This window comes from Silene latifolia, chromosome 5, assembly GCF_048544455.1.
Source record: "Silene latifolia isolate original U9 population chromosome 5, ASM4854445v1, whole genome shotgun sequence".
Classification (NCBI taxonomy): Eukaryota; Viridiplantae; Streptophyta; class Magnoliopsida; order Caryophyllales; family Caryophyllaceae; genus Silene; species Silene latifolia.
The window spans coordinates 47,784,344-47,801,058 of record NC_133530.1 but is presented as its reverse complement, the minus strand read 5'-3'; the positions used below and the strand labels follow the sequence as shown (position 1 = coordinate 47,801,058).

Sequence of the window (16,715 nt, the reverse complement as noted above, 5' to 3'; positions counted from 1 at the left end):
TTCACATGCATTTTATTTTTGCGGTTGTCAATTCACGTCATTTAAATTCACCGAATTAATTCACTTATAAGGAATTTATGACTAAATTGACAAGATCTCTCATATAACTAAAATTGAGATTAGCCTTACCCATTAGTAACACCTATGAATCTCTTGTTCATTAGAGCCACGCTCGCCCAAGCGGGGTGTTCTCTTTTTAGCTTGGGTAAGTAGGGTGGTAAGCGGTTATCACACGCCAAAATTGGTTGGACTCAACGGGATATAAGATGGTCTTGTGTTCCGGGGCTAGTAGATGAATTTGAGGAAATTCGTCGACCAAGAGTTCTAGAGGTAGAATTAGTCAACGTGACTTACCGAATTTACGCAATTATGGGATGTTTCGCCCAAGCGATGCTCATTTTTGTTTAATATTTGGGTCTTGGAATCATTTATATAATTTAGTGGGAGGTCATTATATAAATGCTAAAACTTGCTAAACATGTTTTTACAAGTAATTTTTTAAAACAATGAATGTTAATTTTCCCTTTTTGTTGTAGCATTTTTAATTCGCAATGGCAACTTCATCAACTCCATCGACTACTTCACTAGGCAAAGATTCATCGCTAAGGCCCGTAATGGACAAATGTATTTTAAAAGATGACGGTAGTAACTTTCTTGAATGGGAATCCAACATCAAAAGTGCCGCGTTGTCCGACAATGTGCTCACTTACTTGACCGATGCTCCGCCAATCGAGCCCGGTGCAAGAGCTTCATCGGCGGTGCGGACCGCCTATGATGACTATGTGAGGATGTTGAATGATATCAAGAATGTGTTGATATGGTCAATATCGCCAAAGCTCAAGCTATCATGCATTTCTTTAAATGCTTACGAGATATTCACTCGTATGATCACTATGTTTTCACAAACACCAAAAGTCCATCAATACGATGCGGCGGCACGCTTCTTTGAAGCTAAGCTTGAGAGGGGCCAAAAGGTTGGTCCCCATGTACTTAAAATGGTCGAATATGTTGACATCCTAGAGCGTCTAGGGTGTAAGATTCCTAAAACTCTTGTGGTGGATCGAATCCTTCACTCACTCCCCACCAAGTTTGCCCACATTAGGGTAAACTACAACATGAATGACATGGATAAGAGTTACCATGAAATTCATGCACTCCTCTCCCAAGCGGAGAGGGATATGGAGGCTAGTGGGAGTGAAAAGGGAGATGTTTTAACCATGAAGTTAAAGAACATGTCTCTTGGAGTCAAGAAAGGAAAAGGGAAAGAAAAGTCCCAATTCAAGAAATCGTCAAAGAAAAATGACAAGGGAAAGGGGAAGGCCGTTGAGAATGGCAATCCCAAGGCAAAAAGTGTCAAGCTCTCCGAGGCCGAATGTTTCCATTGTAATGGGAAGGGGCATTATAGGAGGAGTCGTCCCAAATATTTGGAGGATCTCAAGGAAGGGCGTGTGACGCCTATTGGTATGATTTCCTCTCTCTATGTGATAGACGTTAATTATGCTTGTACTTCCACTTGGGTACTTGATACCGGATGTGGCTCTCACCTTTGTAACCATTTTCAGGGTATAAGGGACGTGCAAGCACTAGCAAAAGGTGATGTGGATGTCCGCATGGGCAATGGAGCTAGAGTAGCCGCCGTTGCCGTAGGGACCTATGTGCTCACTTTAGCTAGTGGTTTAGAGTTGTATTTAAATAAGTGTTATTTTGTACCAACTTTAACTAAGAACATCATCTCCATTTCCGCGTTAGACGCGGAAGGCTTTTGTTTTATGATTAAGGACTAGTGTTGTACTTTTTCTTTAAATAATGTGGTTTATGGCAAGGCCATTTCAATTAGAGGCATTTATGTTTTAAATGATGTTAATGGCGTTTATCATATGGAAACTAAAAAGCTCAAAAAGGGTGATCCAAACGAATCCTACCTTTGGCATTGTCGTTTAGGCCACATAAACGAAAGACGCATTAAGAGACTTGCTTCATCAAAAGTGCTCAAACCATTTGGTTTCGAATCTTATGGTACATGCGAGTCTTGCCTTCTAGGCAAGATGACTCGTGCACCTTTTGCGGGAAAAGGGACACGAGCTAGTGAGGTTTTGGCTCTCATACACACGGATGTGCGTGGACCATTAACCATCACCGCTAGAGGAGGTTTTCACTACTTCATTACTTTTACTGATGACTCAAGTAGATATGGGTATGTCTACTTAATGAAGAACAAGAGTGAAGCTTTTGACAAGTTCAAAAAGTTTCAAAAAGAAGTAGAGAACCAATTGGATAAAAAGATAAAGACTCTACGGTCCGATCGTGGTGGTGAGTATCTAAATATTGAATTTGATTCACACCTAAAAGATTGTGGTATAGTATCACAATGGACTCCTCCTGGCACACCGCAATTAAATGGTGTGGCCGAAAGGAGAAACCGAACTTTACTTGATATGGTTCGGTCAATGATGAGTCTAACTGAGCTTCCTAGTTCATTTTGGGGTTTTGCCCTCTTGTCTGCAAGATTTTCACTAAATCGAAGCCCGACTAAAGCGGCCGATAAGACTCCATATGAGATATGGACAGGGAAAGTCCCTCATTTGTCATTCATGCGTATTTGGGGTTGCGAAGCGTACGTTAAGATCAAGTCTGACAATAAGCTTGCACCCAGGTCTGACAAATGTCTTTTTGTAGGATATCCAAGGGAAACACGTGGCTATTAGTTCTACAATAAACACGAGAACAAAGTGTTTGTGGCTCGTGATGCTGTCTTCCTAGAAAAGGAGTTTATTTCTAGGAGACAGAGTGGGAGAAAATTTGAACTTGAAGAAGTTCGAGAGTCACAAACCGAGAATGAGGTAGAGGAGAACGTGGAGGAAAGCATTCCCTCTTCCTCTGAAACGGTAATTGTTGTTCCTAGAAAGTTAAGTAGGATTTCTAATCCACCTGACCGTTACCTTGGTAACATCGAAGAGGATGGTGTTTTGTTACTTTTTGAAAGTGATGAACCCACTACCTACACATCGGCCATGTCTAGTCCCGACTCCTCGCTTTGGCTAGAAGCCATGCGGTCCGAAATGGATTCCATGTACGAGAACCAAGTATGGGACTTGGTGGATTTACCTGAGGGAGTGCGACCTCTTCAGTGTAAATGGATATATAAAATTAAACTCGGCGTGGATAAACATGTGGATGTTTACAAAGCTAGATTGGTGGCCAAAGGTTTCACCCAAGTTCATGGTTTACACTATGACGAAACCTTCGCTCCAGTCACTATGCTTAGGTCCATTTCATGATTATGAGATTTGGCAAATGGATGTCAAAACCGCCTTCTTGAATGGGATTCTAGAAGAAGAGGTGTACATGATACAACCCGAAGGTTTTGTGGATACATCTAACCCTAAGAAGGTGTGTAAGCTCAAGAAGTCTATTTATGGTCTTAAGCAAGCATCAAGGAGTTGGAATCATCGCTTTGATCATGTTATTAAACAATACGGTTTCACTAGAAGTGTGGAAGAACCGTGTTTATACATGAAGTTTAGTGGGAGTAAGGTTGCATTCCTTGTCCTATATGTGGATGACATATTGCTCATTGGGAATGACATTCCATCGCTCACTTCCATTAAGGAGTGGCTAGGGAAACACTTCCAAATGAAGGACTTGGGAGAGGCACAACGAATCTTGGGTATCCGGATCTATACGGATAGGTCCAAGAGGATACTAGCATTGAGTCAAGAAGCTTATATTGACAAAGTTCTTGACCGGTTCAATATGAAAGACTCCAAGAGAGGATTTCTACCTATGGGCCAAGGGATTACTTTGAGGAAGTCACAGTCTCCCTCCACCCCTAAGGAAATTGAACACATGAAGACCGTCCCTTATGCTTCCGCTGTTGGGTCTATCATGTATGCTATGATTTGCACTCGTCCCGACGTTGCGTATGCCTTGAGCTTGACAAGTCGGTATCAAGCCAAGCCTGGTGAGAGTCACTGGATAGCCGTAAAGAACATCCTTAAGTACTTGAGAAGGGCTAAGGATTCGTTCTTAGTGTTTGGAGGAGAAACTGAGTTGCGTGTAAGAGGTTACACGGACGCAAGTTTCTAAACCGATCGGGATGACATAAAATCCCAATCCGGCTATGTGTTTATGCTAAATGGAGGAGCTATTTGCTGGAAGAGCTTCAAGCAAAGTGTTACTGCGGATTCTACAATAGAGGCTGAGTACCTTGCAGCGTCTGAGGCTGCGAAGGAAGCTCTTTGGATTAGGCAATTCATGGAGGGGCTAGGAGTAGTCCATTCCGCCAAAGATCCTATCACTCTATATTGTGATAACAGTGGAGCTATTTTTCAAGCCAAAGAGCCTAAGTCTAGTAACAAATCTAGACACATTGAAAGGAAATACCATGTAATTAGAGATTATGTGGAAAGGAAGGAAATTGACATTTGTAAGGTTGGGACAGATGACAATATTGCTGATCCTTTAACCAAGCCTTTATCAAAGGCTAAGCATGATGGTCATGTCGTCTCTATGGGATTGAGACAAGTACCATATTTTCTTTAGATTATGGATATGTAATAATTGGATAGTGTATCTTTTATTATATATATGATAATCACATTCATTATTTTCGTATTCATTCTTTTATGAATCTTTATTTAGTGTGACTAAATTTTAATACCTTGTTTATCTAAATAAGTTGTGGAGACAATGTTGAACACTATTCAAGTGAATAAGATGAACATTGTATTTTGTCCCTAGTCACTTAATGAGGTGACGTCTCGGAGTGACTAGATTTTAAGTCGATTGATGGTTGTTCAACACCATAAGGTCATATGTGATGACTGGTCGATTACATAGGCAGAGTGTGTGACACTTTGCCGGACAGTGACCATTTAGAGAGTCCCTAAGTTCTATTATAGACGCCTGGTCGTGGCGGGGATCTCTAAGATGTTCTAATGAGTCGATTCTTTTGACTGGAGACTATTATCTGAGCAGGTGCAGTTTTCGAGTGACTTTGGTTTTTGTCCTAGGTCGTGCCGTGAAAGGAGGCCAAAAGGGCATTTACTAGGTCATGGTGAGCTGTATTGTGCAATAGGATAGATAGGGCATACAGGAATTGTCCACCCACATTGGGTAACTATATCTCAAGGCCACTCGAAGAGTTAATGACTACAAATGCGTGGCCACGCTCGGAAGTAATCTGTGAGAGATTTTTACGGTCAGGTAGTCACACTCCCGATCGAGAAAACCACTCGCGATGTGTTCATGTGCAAGTGCGACCTGAAAGACACCTTGCATTGAGTGGGAGATTAAAACGGACAAGAGAATTGGTAGCGCACACCTTGTGTCAGACAAGTGGGAGATTGTTGGAGTTAGTGTCCTCCACAATAGTGCGTTAACATAATAAATCTCATTAATGGAATATCATCATATATTTAATTATTTGATCCTCGTCAGTTGATTAACGTAAATCGATAACGGTTGGCTGACTAGAGTTTGACGTTATTGTCGTGAGACGGCGGTGATCAACTGACCCCTTTCGGTCACACCTAAAGGAACAAACCCTAATTGATAACTAATTAGTTGTATGAGATACAATTTGTTTAGTCCTTTGATTTATAGACTAAGAGGTTAGTCGATTATTTTTAGAGAGATTTCGAGTTGCGAACTCGAGGAGCGACAGTTATTATTTAATTATGCGATAATTAAATAATAAGTTTTGGGAAACGGGTTTTAGTTAATTAACTGTTAATTTGCTAAAATTGTACTAATTGATTAATGTGATTAATATTAGTACGTAAATAATATGTGTAGTGGTACACGTATATTTACGGAGTGAATTGGACAAATTAATTATGGAAGTATTTAAACATGATACGATGTTTAAAATAATAATTACACGGATTTGTGCGACAAATATAAGAACCAACATAGACCCGTAAATGGTCAAGTGGACCGTGTAAAATAAGTGTAGTGGATGATTACTCACATAATCATTTACCTTATTTTGTATACTACCATAATTAATCTTATACAACATTTTGCATGTGATGTAAGATAAAAATATAAGACAAAATCCTCCACTTACACACTCCACCCACCCGCCACTTTTCCCCCATATACTCCATCCTTTGTTCACATTTTTACACTACCTCAATTTCACACACTACCATTTTGCATGTGAACTATTCTCCTCCATCTCTCTAAAATAATAATCATCTCTACTAAGTTGTTTGTATACAAAATAATATTACTAAGATTAGTTAGTAATATTTCTAATAATAATCAAGGGTACAATATTAATAAGTTCTAGTTCTATACTTATTAATATTTTTGGGTTAGTTCTTGGGTGCAACTTGAAGGAGACTTTCTAGTTGAAGGTTTTTCAAGGAGGATCATCCATATCATTTTAGCTCAAGAACAAACTAGTAAGGAGAACTAGTTTGTGCCCTTTTTACCACAAATACAATGTAAGGAAATTGTTTTCCTTATACTTTATTTTTATGCTTTCATATTTGCATGCATGTTACATAGATCACCTAAATAACAATTTATGAGATAAATTTATTTTATTAGAGAGTCTAATATGGATCTATGATCTTTGATTATAGTCTAGATGACCTTAAGGGAATAAGCCCCGACTTTTGCATGCATAGGATTCATCTAGAGGAAGACCATAGACCTACCATCCAAGGACAAAGGAGACTAAACCCCCACATGCAAGAAATTATAAAAGCGGAGTTTATGAAATTGCTTGATGCGGGAATCATCTACCCTATATCGGATTCCTTGTGGGTTAGCCCCGTTCAAGTGGTACCTAATAAAGGAGGTACCACGGTGGTGAAAAATAACAAGAACGAGCTAATGCCCACAAGGAAGATTACTGGTTGGCGAATGTGTATTAATTATCGTAAGTTGAATTCCACAAAAAGAAAGGATCATTTCCCCCTTCCATTCATTGATCAAATTCATAAGAGGCTTGCTTCTAACAAATTCTTTTGCTATCTTGACGGGTACTCGGGATTCTTCCAAATCCCGATACACCCGGATGACCAATATAAGACCACCTTCACATGCCCTTACGGAACATTTGCATATAGGAGAATGCCCTTTGGGCTATGCAATGCCCCCTCTACCTTTCAACGTTGCATGATGAGTGTCTTTTCCAATTACTTAGAAACCATAATGGAGGTTTTTATGGGTGATTATAGCGTTTATGGAAAAGACTTTGATTCGTGTTTGCATAATCTATCTCCTGTCTTGCAAAAGTGTGAAGATGTTAGTCTTGTGTTAAATTGAGAAAAGTGTCACTTCATGGTAAATGAAGGTATTGTGTTAGGTCATTTGATTACGAAAAAGGGCATCGAGGTTGACAAAGCCAAAGTTGAAGTGATAGAGAAATTACCGCCATCCGTGAATGTCAAAGGGCTGCGGAGTTTTCTCGGTCATGCGGGGTTTTATCGACGATTCATAAAATTTTTTTCCAAAATTGCAAAACCCCTCACTCAAGTTTTGCTTAAGGATGCCCCGTTCCAATTTACTCATGAGTGTGTTGAAGCTTTTGATAGGATCAAGGAAGCTCTAATTTCGGCATGAATCATTCAACCCCCAAATTGGGAGTTGCCTTTTGAGATAATGTGTGATGCAAGCAACTATGCCGTTGGCGCGGTTCTTGGCCAACGAGTTGGGAAAGCTTTACATGCTATATACTATATAAGCAAGACCCTTGATGCATCACAAGTCAACTATGATACCACAGAAAAGGAACTTCTTGCTATAGTGTATGCTTTGGACTAGTTCCGCTCCTACCTACTTGGATCGAAGGTTATTGTATTTTCGGACCACCGTGCTCTTAGACATCTCTTGGTGAGGAAAGAATAGATGCCACGCTTATTAAGGTGGTTATTGTTACTCCAAGAATTTGACCTAGAGATAAGAGACAAGAAAGGAGACGAAAATGTAGTAGCAGATCACTTGTCAAGAATTCGACTTGACAACAAAGATGAAGATACAACAATCAATGATTCCTTTCTCGATGATGTTCTCATGGTCGTTCACACATAACTTGAGAGACATACCACACCATGGTTTGCCGATTTTGCAAACTACATTGTAGGAGGAGTCTTACCTCCGAAATTGAACTACAATCAACGAAAGAGGTTCTTGTTCGACGTAAAGAGAAACTTCTGGGATGATCCTAACCTCTACAAAGAATGTAGTGATAGCCTTTATCAAAAGTGTGTCCCACAATGGGAAGTGCAAGGAGTTTTGGAAGGTTGCCACTCATCTCCTTATGGAGGACATCATGGAGCAAGGAGAACAATTGCCAAAGTCCTACAATCGGGCTTCTATTGGCCTACCATTTTGAAGATGCTAGAGATTCATCCTCCATTGTGACCCTTACCAAAGAATCAGCAACATATCTTGGAGATACCACAACGAGGCATTTTGAGGTTGAAATCTTTGATGTTTGGATAATTGATTACCAAGGTCCCTTTGTATCATCTCAAGGCAACAAGTACATTCTAGTTGCCATTGATTATGTGTCCAAGTGGGTAGAAGCAATTGCTACCCCAACTGATGATGCAAAGACGGTGACCAAGCTCTTAAAGAAAGTGATCTTCCTAAGATTTGGAGTTCCTAGAACAATTATTAGTGATGGTGGATCACATTTCCATGAGAAAAAACTTGCATCTCTCTTGACAAAGTATTGTGTTCAACATAGGACCGGCTTGGGATATCATCCTCAAACAAGCGGCCAAGTCGAAGTCTCAAATAGGGAGATCAAACAAATTCTTGATAAGGTTGTCAATAAAACTCGTAAGGATTGGAGCATGAAGCTTGATGACTCTCTCTGGGCTTATAGGACGACTTATAAGACACCCATTGGAACTTCACCTTACAAGTTAGTCTATGGAAAGGCTTGTCACTTGCCACTTGAATTAGAATACAAAGCCTTTTGAGCAATCAAAACTCTCAATCTTGATCTCAAGCTAAGTGGCGAGAAGAGGATCTTGAAAATTGAAGAGTTGGAGGAATTTCGGCTTCACTCTTATGAAAATGCAAGGATCTACAAGAACGAACCAAATTGCTTCATGATAAGAGGATCAAACAAAAGGCCTTGCACAAGGGAGACAAAGTCCTTCTATTCAACTCTCGATATAGGCTCTTCCCCGGAAAGTTGAATTCACGATGGACAGGTCCCTTTGTAATCACAAATGTTGGAATGTATGGAGACTTTGAGCTAATGTCAGAAGATGGGAATCGGTTCAAAGTCAACGGTCAACGTATCAAGCCTTATTATAAAGGATATTTTGTAGGAGAGGTTGAGGTCACTCGCCTTGAGCCTCTCCCACTATGATTTACTCATTGCATCGGAGGAGATTTTGGTGGAGTCCTCCCTAAACCACCACATGTAAATATACTAACGCACTTACTTGCATTTTAACTTCTTTTCATTGCATTTTTAATCTCTTATTTTTTAAGCACAATTTTGACATGAGAGTAAGTGAGGGAGGTTTACTAATCAAGTGTGATGTGTGAAGGATTTGAAAATTCAAGTGTGGGGAAGCTTGTAGCTAGGCTAAGAAAGAGAAGGAAGAAAAAGAGCAAAAAGGAGGATCCCCACGAGCTGGGCTCGGCTCGTGGGAGCTGGAACAAGGCTAATTCAAAAATGTTGTACTGGCCGAAAATCTGGGCGTCCTAGGATAGGGACGGGCGTCTCACACATCAAGACGGGCAGACCATCTTCAGGCCGGGCGTCCCTTCATGCATTTTAAGAAACTTTTTCACTGGACTGAAATCTGGGCAGATCAACCTGAGGACCCACATCCCTGCCAGCCTCTAAAAAGACAACTTTTTCACTGTGTCAAAATCTGGGCGTCCCAAGCCTGGGACGGGCGGCTCATGCATCAGGACGGGCGGGCCGACTCGAAGCCGCGCGTCCCAACCTGCTCACACAAAATCTATAAAAAGGAGTAAACGCCCGACTCCCCCTTCAGCCGCGCGTCTCCCTCTCATGCTACCCTTCTTTTTTACTTCAAACCCCTCTTCCCACCACACATACTAAGACACATCACCTCTCTCTGCAAAGGCAAAACATAAACCTCCCTCTCAAGCACTTAAAATCACCCAATTCCATCTCCAAATAAACAAACCTCTCTAAAACTTTAGCTCACCCAAAACCTAGGGTTTGAGACATTCAAAGAGATCTAATTTAGAAGGATTGTTTTCACCCAATTAAAATGAAAACACCAAGGAGATTCATGATAAGGGAAGAAACAAGAACAAGAGTCATTGGGAGTTCCTCAACCTCACATCTCAACACTTTAAGAAGGGAAAATGAGGAGATAATTGATCTTTCAAGCCTAGATGAATTTTCCAACATTGAATTCGTCAACGATGCTCAACGAATTGTCTTCCATCGACTTTTGGGTAAGAACATTCTTCCCACTAAGTTTGTTTGTCATGAAATATTGAGAAAGCTAGGAATCTACCACCAAACCAAAGCACGATTTGAATTATTTGGTCTCTCAACAATGTTTCACATGCATGAACTCACTTATAGACCCTTAGTTCTGGAATTCCTAAGCTTTTTGAAAATATCCACCCTCAATAAGACAATTTGCATAGAGTTCCGACTCAAAAATTTGACTCGGATGATGACCCTACTGGAATTCGCGGATGTGCTAGGACTAGATGTGTCACGTACTCGATCTTCAAAGCCTCGAAATTATAGTATAGAAACCCTTTGGCGAGCCTTAACGGGCCGAGATTTGTCATGATTCAAGGATTGCTTGTCTTCATATATTCAAAACCCTATCATTCGGTTCACTTATCGATTCAAAGCGAGCACCCTACTTGTTCGTCGTGACCCCGCCATTGTGAATGAGCTTGATCTCACTTTTATGGAGTCTTACTTGAAAATCCAAGGAAAGAGTGGTTATAAGTTCAATTCCCCATTAGTGCTACTTGAAAGATGGGCGCGGTTTAGAAACGGAAATGATAGGGGGATGAAACATATCGTCAATGGAGGCCTAGTGACGAGACTTTCAAAGTTCTTCAACCCGAACTTCAACAACAATAACTCTTATATGCATCTTCCGGGTAATACAAGGATTAATAAAATGCTCCTTTTTCAACATCATCATTGGATAGCCTATAAGGGCTATGAGCGGAAAATTAAATGGTTGACTAAGGGAAGCAACCCTCTGATCCTTCCAATGGAGGGTTTGACGAGAATTTCACCAAGAAGGGGTTCTCTTTCCCGAGTACCATCCTATCTAGTACCCGGAAGCGCAAGTCAAGAAAATCAAGTCCCACCTCCTACTCGAAGACAACAACAATCAAATGAACCTCAAAGGAATGAGCAAAAAAAGATCACTATCCCTCCTTAACCTTTCGCGTACCAACCCTACAATCATCCCAATCCATTCATCCTTCCAGGGATGATTTTGGCACGGGTCTTCTTCAAGCTTTGCTTTGCCAATAATATGACGACAAGGTAGACACCTACTACACTCTATACCTCAATTTTCATCAAATGGCCCGTCAAGGGCGTATAAATGACGAGGGAATGCTTCCCTCTTGGGCTCAAGTCGATATAATCTTTTCAAATTTGACTCATGGGAATGGTGGAGCTAATGGCAATGGCAATGGCAATGGAGAAGGAGAGGGACCGAGTAATGATGACACCTTGGAGTTTAATAGTGATGGGGACGAGTTCATGGATTTCTACGAAAGTGATGAGTCTAGAGCAAATTGGGATGATGATCTTGGAGGAGAGGATGGCGATAAGTGAAGAAGTTCATTAGCTTGGTGGAGCGGGCAAGAGGCACCCACCGTGGCTTGTGTGAGCTTTTCCATTCCCTCTCTCATTTTTATGTCAAAATTTGAAATTGCATTCTAACTTAATTTAAATAATCGTTGTTGTTTCGGTTTAGGCCTTTGTTAGTGTCCTTGTAAAATTTAAGGACTATTTCCACCTTAACAACACCAAGGTGATGATAATTTTTGTTCCCGCATGAAAATCAAAAATGACAATTTGCATTTTACATAGCTTTGCATGCATGGCCTTGTGGCCAAACTTCACCCATCAATTGAACTGGTTTGGGGAAGTTTAGTCACAAGCAACCCGAGTTAATTTAAATTAGCTCTCCGAACAATACAAAGCATGCATCACTTAGACTAGTTTAGTTTGCATCACTTTGTCATATATTCCATATAGCTTGCATTTAGTGTAGAATCATGCATCACTTCTTTGCATTTGCAAAATTCCCTATTGTTTTGTCCATTGGGGACAATGTCCATCCTAAGTATGGGGACGGGGAATTCTAACACTTATTTCAAAAATGATAAAAATTTGAAAATTTTCAAAAATCCAAAAACATGTTCTTCCCTTTTGTAGTGTAGAAATGTATATATTGTAAATATTTTTTTTTTGTTGTTCACTCTTATCACATTGGACCTACTACGCCACATTCGAGGTATGAGGAATATGAAGACCGCGTGGTATGATCTTTCCAAACCTCCTTTTTCTTCTTATATGTTAATGACAAGGTGGCTTCTCTTTGTCTGATGCGGTACAAGCCAATGTGATTATAGGAGTTGTATTTAGACTATATGGCATACTAGTGATAGTAGCATATGAATTAGGTTGTATATATGCTAGTTGCATCATGGCATTTAGTTGCATTTTAGGAAAAGTTTTGTGAACATGTCTAGTTGGGAAGCTTGGCAAGTGTATATAGGCCCCTTTAGATAATTTTTCTCCTTGAGACTTTGTTTGCTAGAATACCCTCAAGACACCCTAGGATGTGTCATGCTAGTATCTTTTGACCCATGGACTAAAGCCTAGTCAAGAGTACCTTATGTTGTGATAACTCCTTGGGTACCGTTTATTCCAAGGTGACCCTTGAAACTATGCAACCGCTTTCCTCTTCTACCATTTTTGTCACCCAAAAAGGGAATGGGCACAAAAATCTCCAATTTGAGTTCAAGTACCAAAATGAAAAATCAAAAAGTTTGCAAAAATTGCATCAATGAAAAGAGGAGCAAAAATGGACTCATATGCTTCAATAAAAGTACCCTTGCTACAAAATGGGGTTACTTTGAAAATGTTCAAAAAAAAAAAGAGAATGCAAAGATTGAAAAATTTGCCAAGTATCAACTTGCCAAACATCAAAAAAATGGCAAAGAGATGTTCTCAAAAGACAAATGCCACATGAAATTGAAGGGAAAAACAAATTAAAAGCAAACAACCATTGTGAAACTCAAAATCATCTTGATCCCTTTTTCCATTGATCTCATTTTTGTTGCATGGTGGAGATGGGATGACCCTTCTTCTTGTCTAGGGAAGAGGGGGAATTCCGCAATCCTACAGTGTTTCTAACACCATGGAGAGTCTACTCTTGAGAAAAGCATTTAGCGATTGTGGACGAAAGTACCCTAGTTTAACACAACTAGGAGGTGATTTGTTGGTATCCTTTTAGAACTAGTAACTTGGAGAAATGATATCTACAACGGAATATGTACCCTTAGATTGTTTCCCCTTTAGATGATTTCCGCCACTTAGATGAGGAAAGTGGCTCTTCTTTTTGTAGGTGCATCCCTTACTTGATCTCGTGTGCTTAAATGATAGGATGCATCGCCATTTTGGCAAGCCCCACCTAGCCTTGCAAGAAGGCATCTTACCTCATAGATGTCTTGTTGTGAGTTGAAGAGGCGGAGTGAGACCCGCTAATTGTCTCACATCGGCTAGCTATTAATATGGGTCATAGTTTTAGTCACCTCTTTACTCGAGACGAGCAAAGGTTCGGTTTGGGGATATTTGATGTGGCTCATATTTATGCACATTTAGTCCCTTAACTAGCCTCGTTTCCATGCTTTCTAGTACTTATTAGGATCGTTTTTATCTTATGTTCTCTATTTTCCATATTCTATGAGGTTTTAGTGCCCTTTGTAGTAGAGGATGCTAAGCCTTGCACATATGAAAGCAAAAGCGGAGCTAAATTGATCACACCTAACGGCCAAGCAACAAAGAGGATGCTAATACTAAAGGCCTAAGTTAACAAACCAAATAAAATGGGCAATGATGAAGACCCCCACGACTCCTCAATGATCCCCACGGATCTTGGGGGCTGTCAAGAAGAAGAGAAGCCAAGCTGTGCAACAATCCGGGCGTCTCGACCGCAAGTCGGGCGACCCAAAGCTAAATCCGGGCGTCCCAAGCTTGGGACGGACGAATCTTCAAGCAGCACGAGCGTCCAATATAGGTGATGGGTGATGTCGTCGGGTCACATCCAATCAAACACATTTATAATACTCAACAAACAACTAGTTAGCGGTAAGTCGAGGTGGATCCATGGGACGGTTTGCTTTGGGTTCTAAGTTTATCTATCTCGATTTATGCTAGTGTCACAATTTGTTCGGGTTTGTAGTTGTGTTCTAGACTAATGCAAGCAATAAAATAAAACGAGAATAAAGCAAATAAGGGTGTAAACAAGTAATTAAAGGTGCTAGGATATTATGGGGTCATAGGGGATTCATGGGAGTAGATCATACAATTATGTTTACAAAGTTGCAAGTAATTAATGTTGAAAGGAGCCGAGTTGGTTTATGTCTTACGGTTCATAGGAAGAATTGGGTCCCGGAGCCGAACCGATTAGATTGTACAACACCTACAAGTCGACTTACTTTCCTCCTATTTAACTTCTATGCATGGCCTAACAAGATTCGAGTTGGTTTATATCTTACAAGTCAAGTTGGGTAGATAAGAGATGGGTAAAAATGCAAGGATTCATAGGCTTAGCATTTCATCAAACATAACATGTGCATAGGTTGACATCACAACAAGCAAGCAATTTAATTATGAAAACATATTAGATTAAGCATGATTAATCCCATGTTGGTTTCCCCTAATTACCCACTAATCCTAGCTACAGAGACTACTCACTTATTATCATGGGAAACATGTCATTAATGGTGTCAATCATCACAACAAGTGTAAACATGATAAGAGAATGAGGAAATGAACAATAAAGAGTAAAGGGTAAAGGAATTATACCAAACTTGAGATGATGCAAATAATAAAGCAAAGAATAAAGGAAGAGAACTTGATTGATTGATGAAGGGTTGTCAATCCTCCAATAATAACCCAATAATCTTCAATTATCCAAAAGTAATAAACTTGAACAATAATTAAGGAGAGATTAATGTGTGATTTATGGAAAGATTAAAGAGTACTTTATTCTAATATACTCCTAATCTATTCTAAGAGAATTTTCTAATGTGGAAGCCTCCTTACTCCAAAACATGATGCCTTGATTATTTACAAATGGGGTATATATAGTGGAGCATCATTAGGTTCAGCAAGGCTAAATTAGTAATTAACTATTCTAAACTCCAAGCAAGGAATCGCAAGTATTTTAGAGAGATGGGCATCTTTGAAGACGCCGTGGTCCGCTCGTCCAAGGGGAAGGGACGCTCGGATTCTTGCACAGAGGGACAAGCGGCTTACGGCGCGGGACGCTCGGATTGTTTGTCTTGGACGGGCGTCTTCTTTCTTTGGACGCTCGGATTCTTCGGCAGAATGTTTCTCTTCACTCACTTCTCATTCTTGTGAAATTAGTCTTTAGTTCTTGCCTTTCCTTCAATACTCGTTCAACCAAGATCGTCAATGTCCTTCCAAATAAGCTCAAGGGACGGGAATTTCCGCCTAATTGTCTATTTTCCTACAAATCAAACACAAAGCAATAGAAAAGCAAAATAGCAAGCATTTGACGGGTAAAACGGCTATGAGACGCTATAATAATGTGCAAAATAGGCTCAATTAGGGGTCTAAATGTGCGCAAATAATGTTCACATCAATAGCAGGTCGTGGGACTCCTTATGGGACTTTCAAGGCATTAATCTTCTTCTTAGGGACTTAATCGTCATTTAAGCCCTTAGTTACCCTAATACTTGTACTTAGTATAAATACTCCATTGTATTAGAAAATGACTACCAAGTCATTAGAGTAGATTAGAAATCAATTAGCTTAATTACATGTTAATCCTTTCCTAATTATTGTTCAAGAATTTTAGATCTAGTTGGGTAATTTGAAGATTATATTGGGGGATTATTGGAGAATTGACAACTCTTCATCATCAATCAAGTTTTCTTATATTATTCTTTGCATTCTATTTTGATCATCCAAAGTTGGTATCATTTCTTTAATCTTTGTTTAATCTTTGTTTAGTATCTTACTCTTCTATCATTTTCAAGTTTGTTAATATGTTTGACATCATTATTAGCATACTTTCTATGATCATGAGTGAGTAGTCCCTTAGTTAGGGTTAATGGGGGATTAGGGGAACTAAAACATGGGGCTAGATCCATACTTAATCTAATATGTTTTCATAAAGAATGCTTGCTTGTTGTGGTTTCAATTTATGCAGATGTTATGCTTGATGAATTGCTTGATTGACAACCTTGCATGGAGCTCTTATCCATTCAACAAGACTTGTAAGATATAAACTCAATCAAGGCTTGTTAGACCATGCATATAGTTGAATAGGAAGAAACTAAGTCGACTTGTAGGTGTTGTACAGTCTTGACCGACTCGGCTCCGGGACCCAAATCTTCCTAGGAATTGTAAGATATAAACTAACTCGATTCTACTACAACAATAACTTGCTTGCATCTATGTAAACATGTTTGTATGATCACCACCATGAATCCCCTATGAACCCACG

At 39.8% G+C, this 16,715-nt stretch overlaps 1 protein-coding gene across 1 annotated transcript; it reads left to right on the top strand.

Annotated features, from left to right (window-relative positions):
- The first annotated feature begins 740 nt into the window (after positions 1–740).
- On the top strand, positions 741–1,831 carry LOC141656097 (uncharacterized). Its single transcript, XM_074463018.1, has 2 exons — positions 741–1,461; positions 1,563–1,831. Exons 1-2 carry the CDS (start codon positions 789–791, stop codon positions 1,595–1,597), a joined length of 708 nt encoding a protein of 235 aa, XP_074319119.1. The 5' UTR covers positions 741–788; the 3' UTR covers positions 1,598–1,831.
- The last annotated feature ends 14,884 nt before the right edge of the window (positions 1,832–16,715 follow it).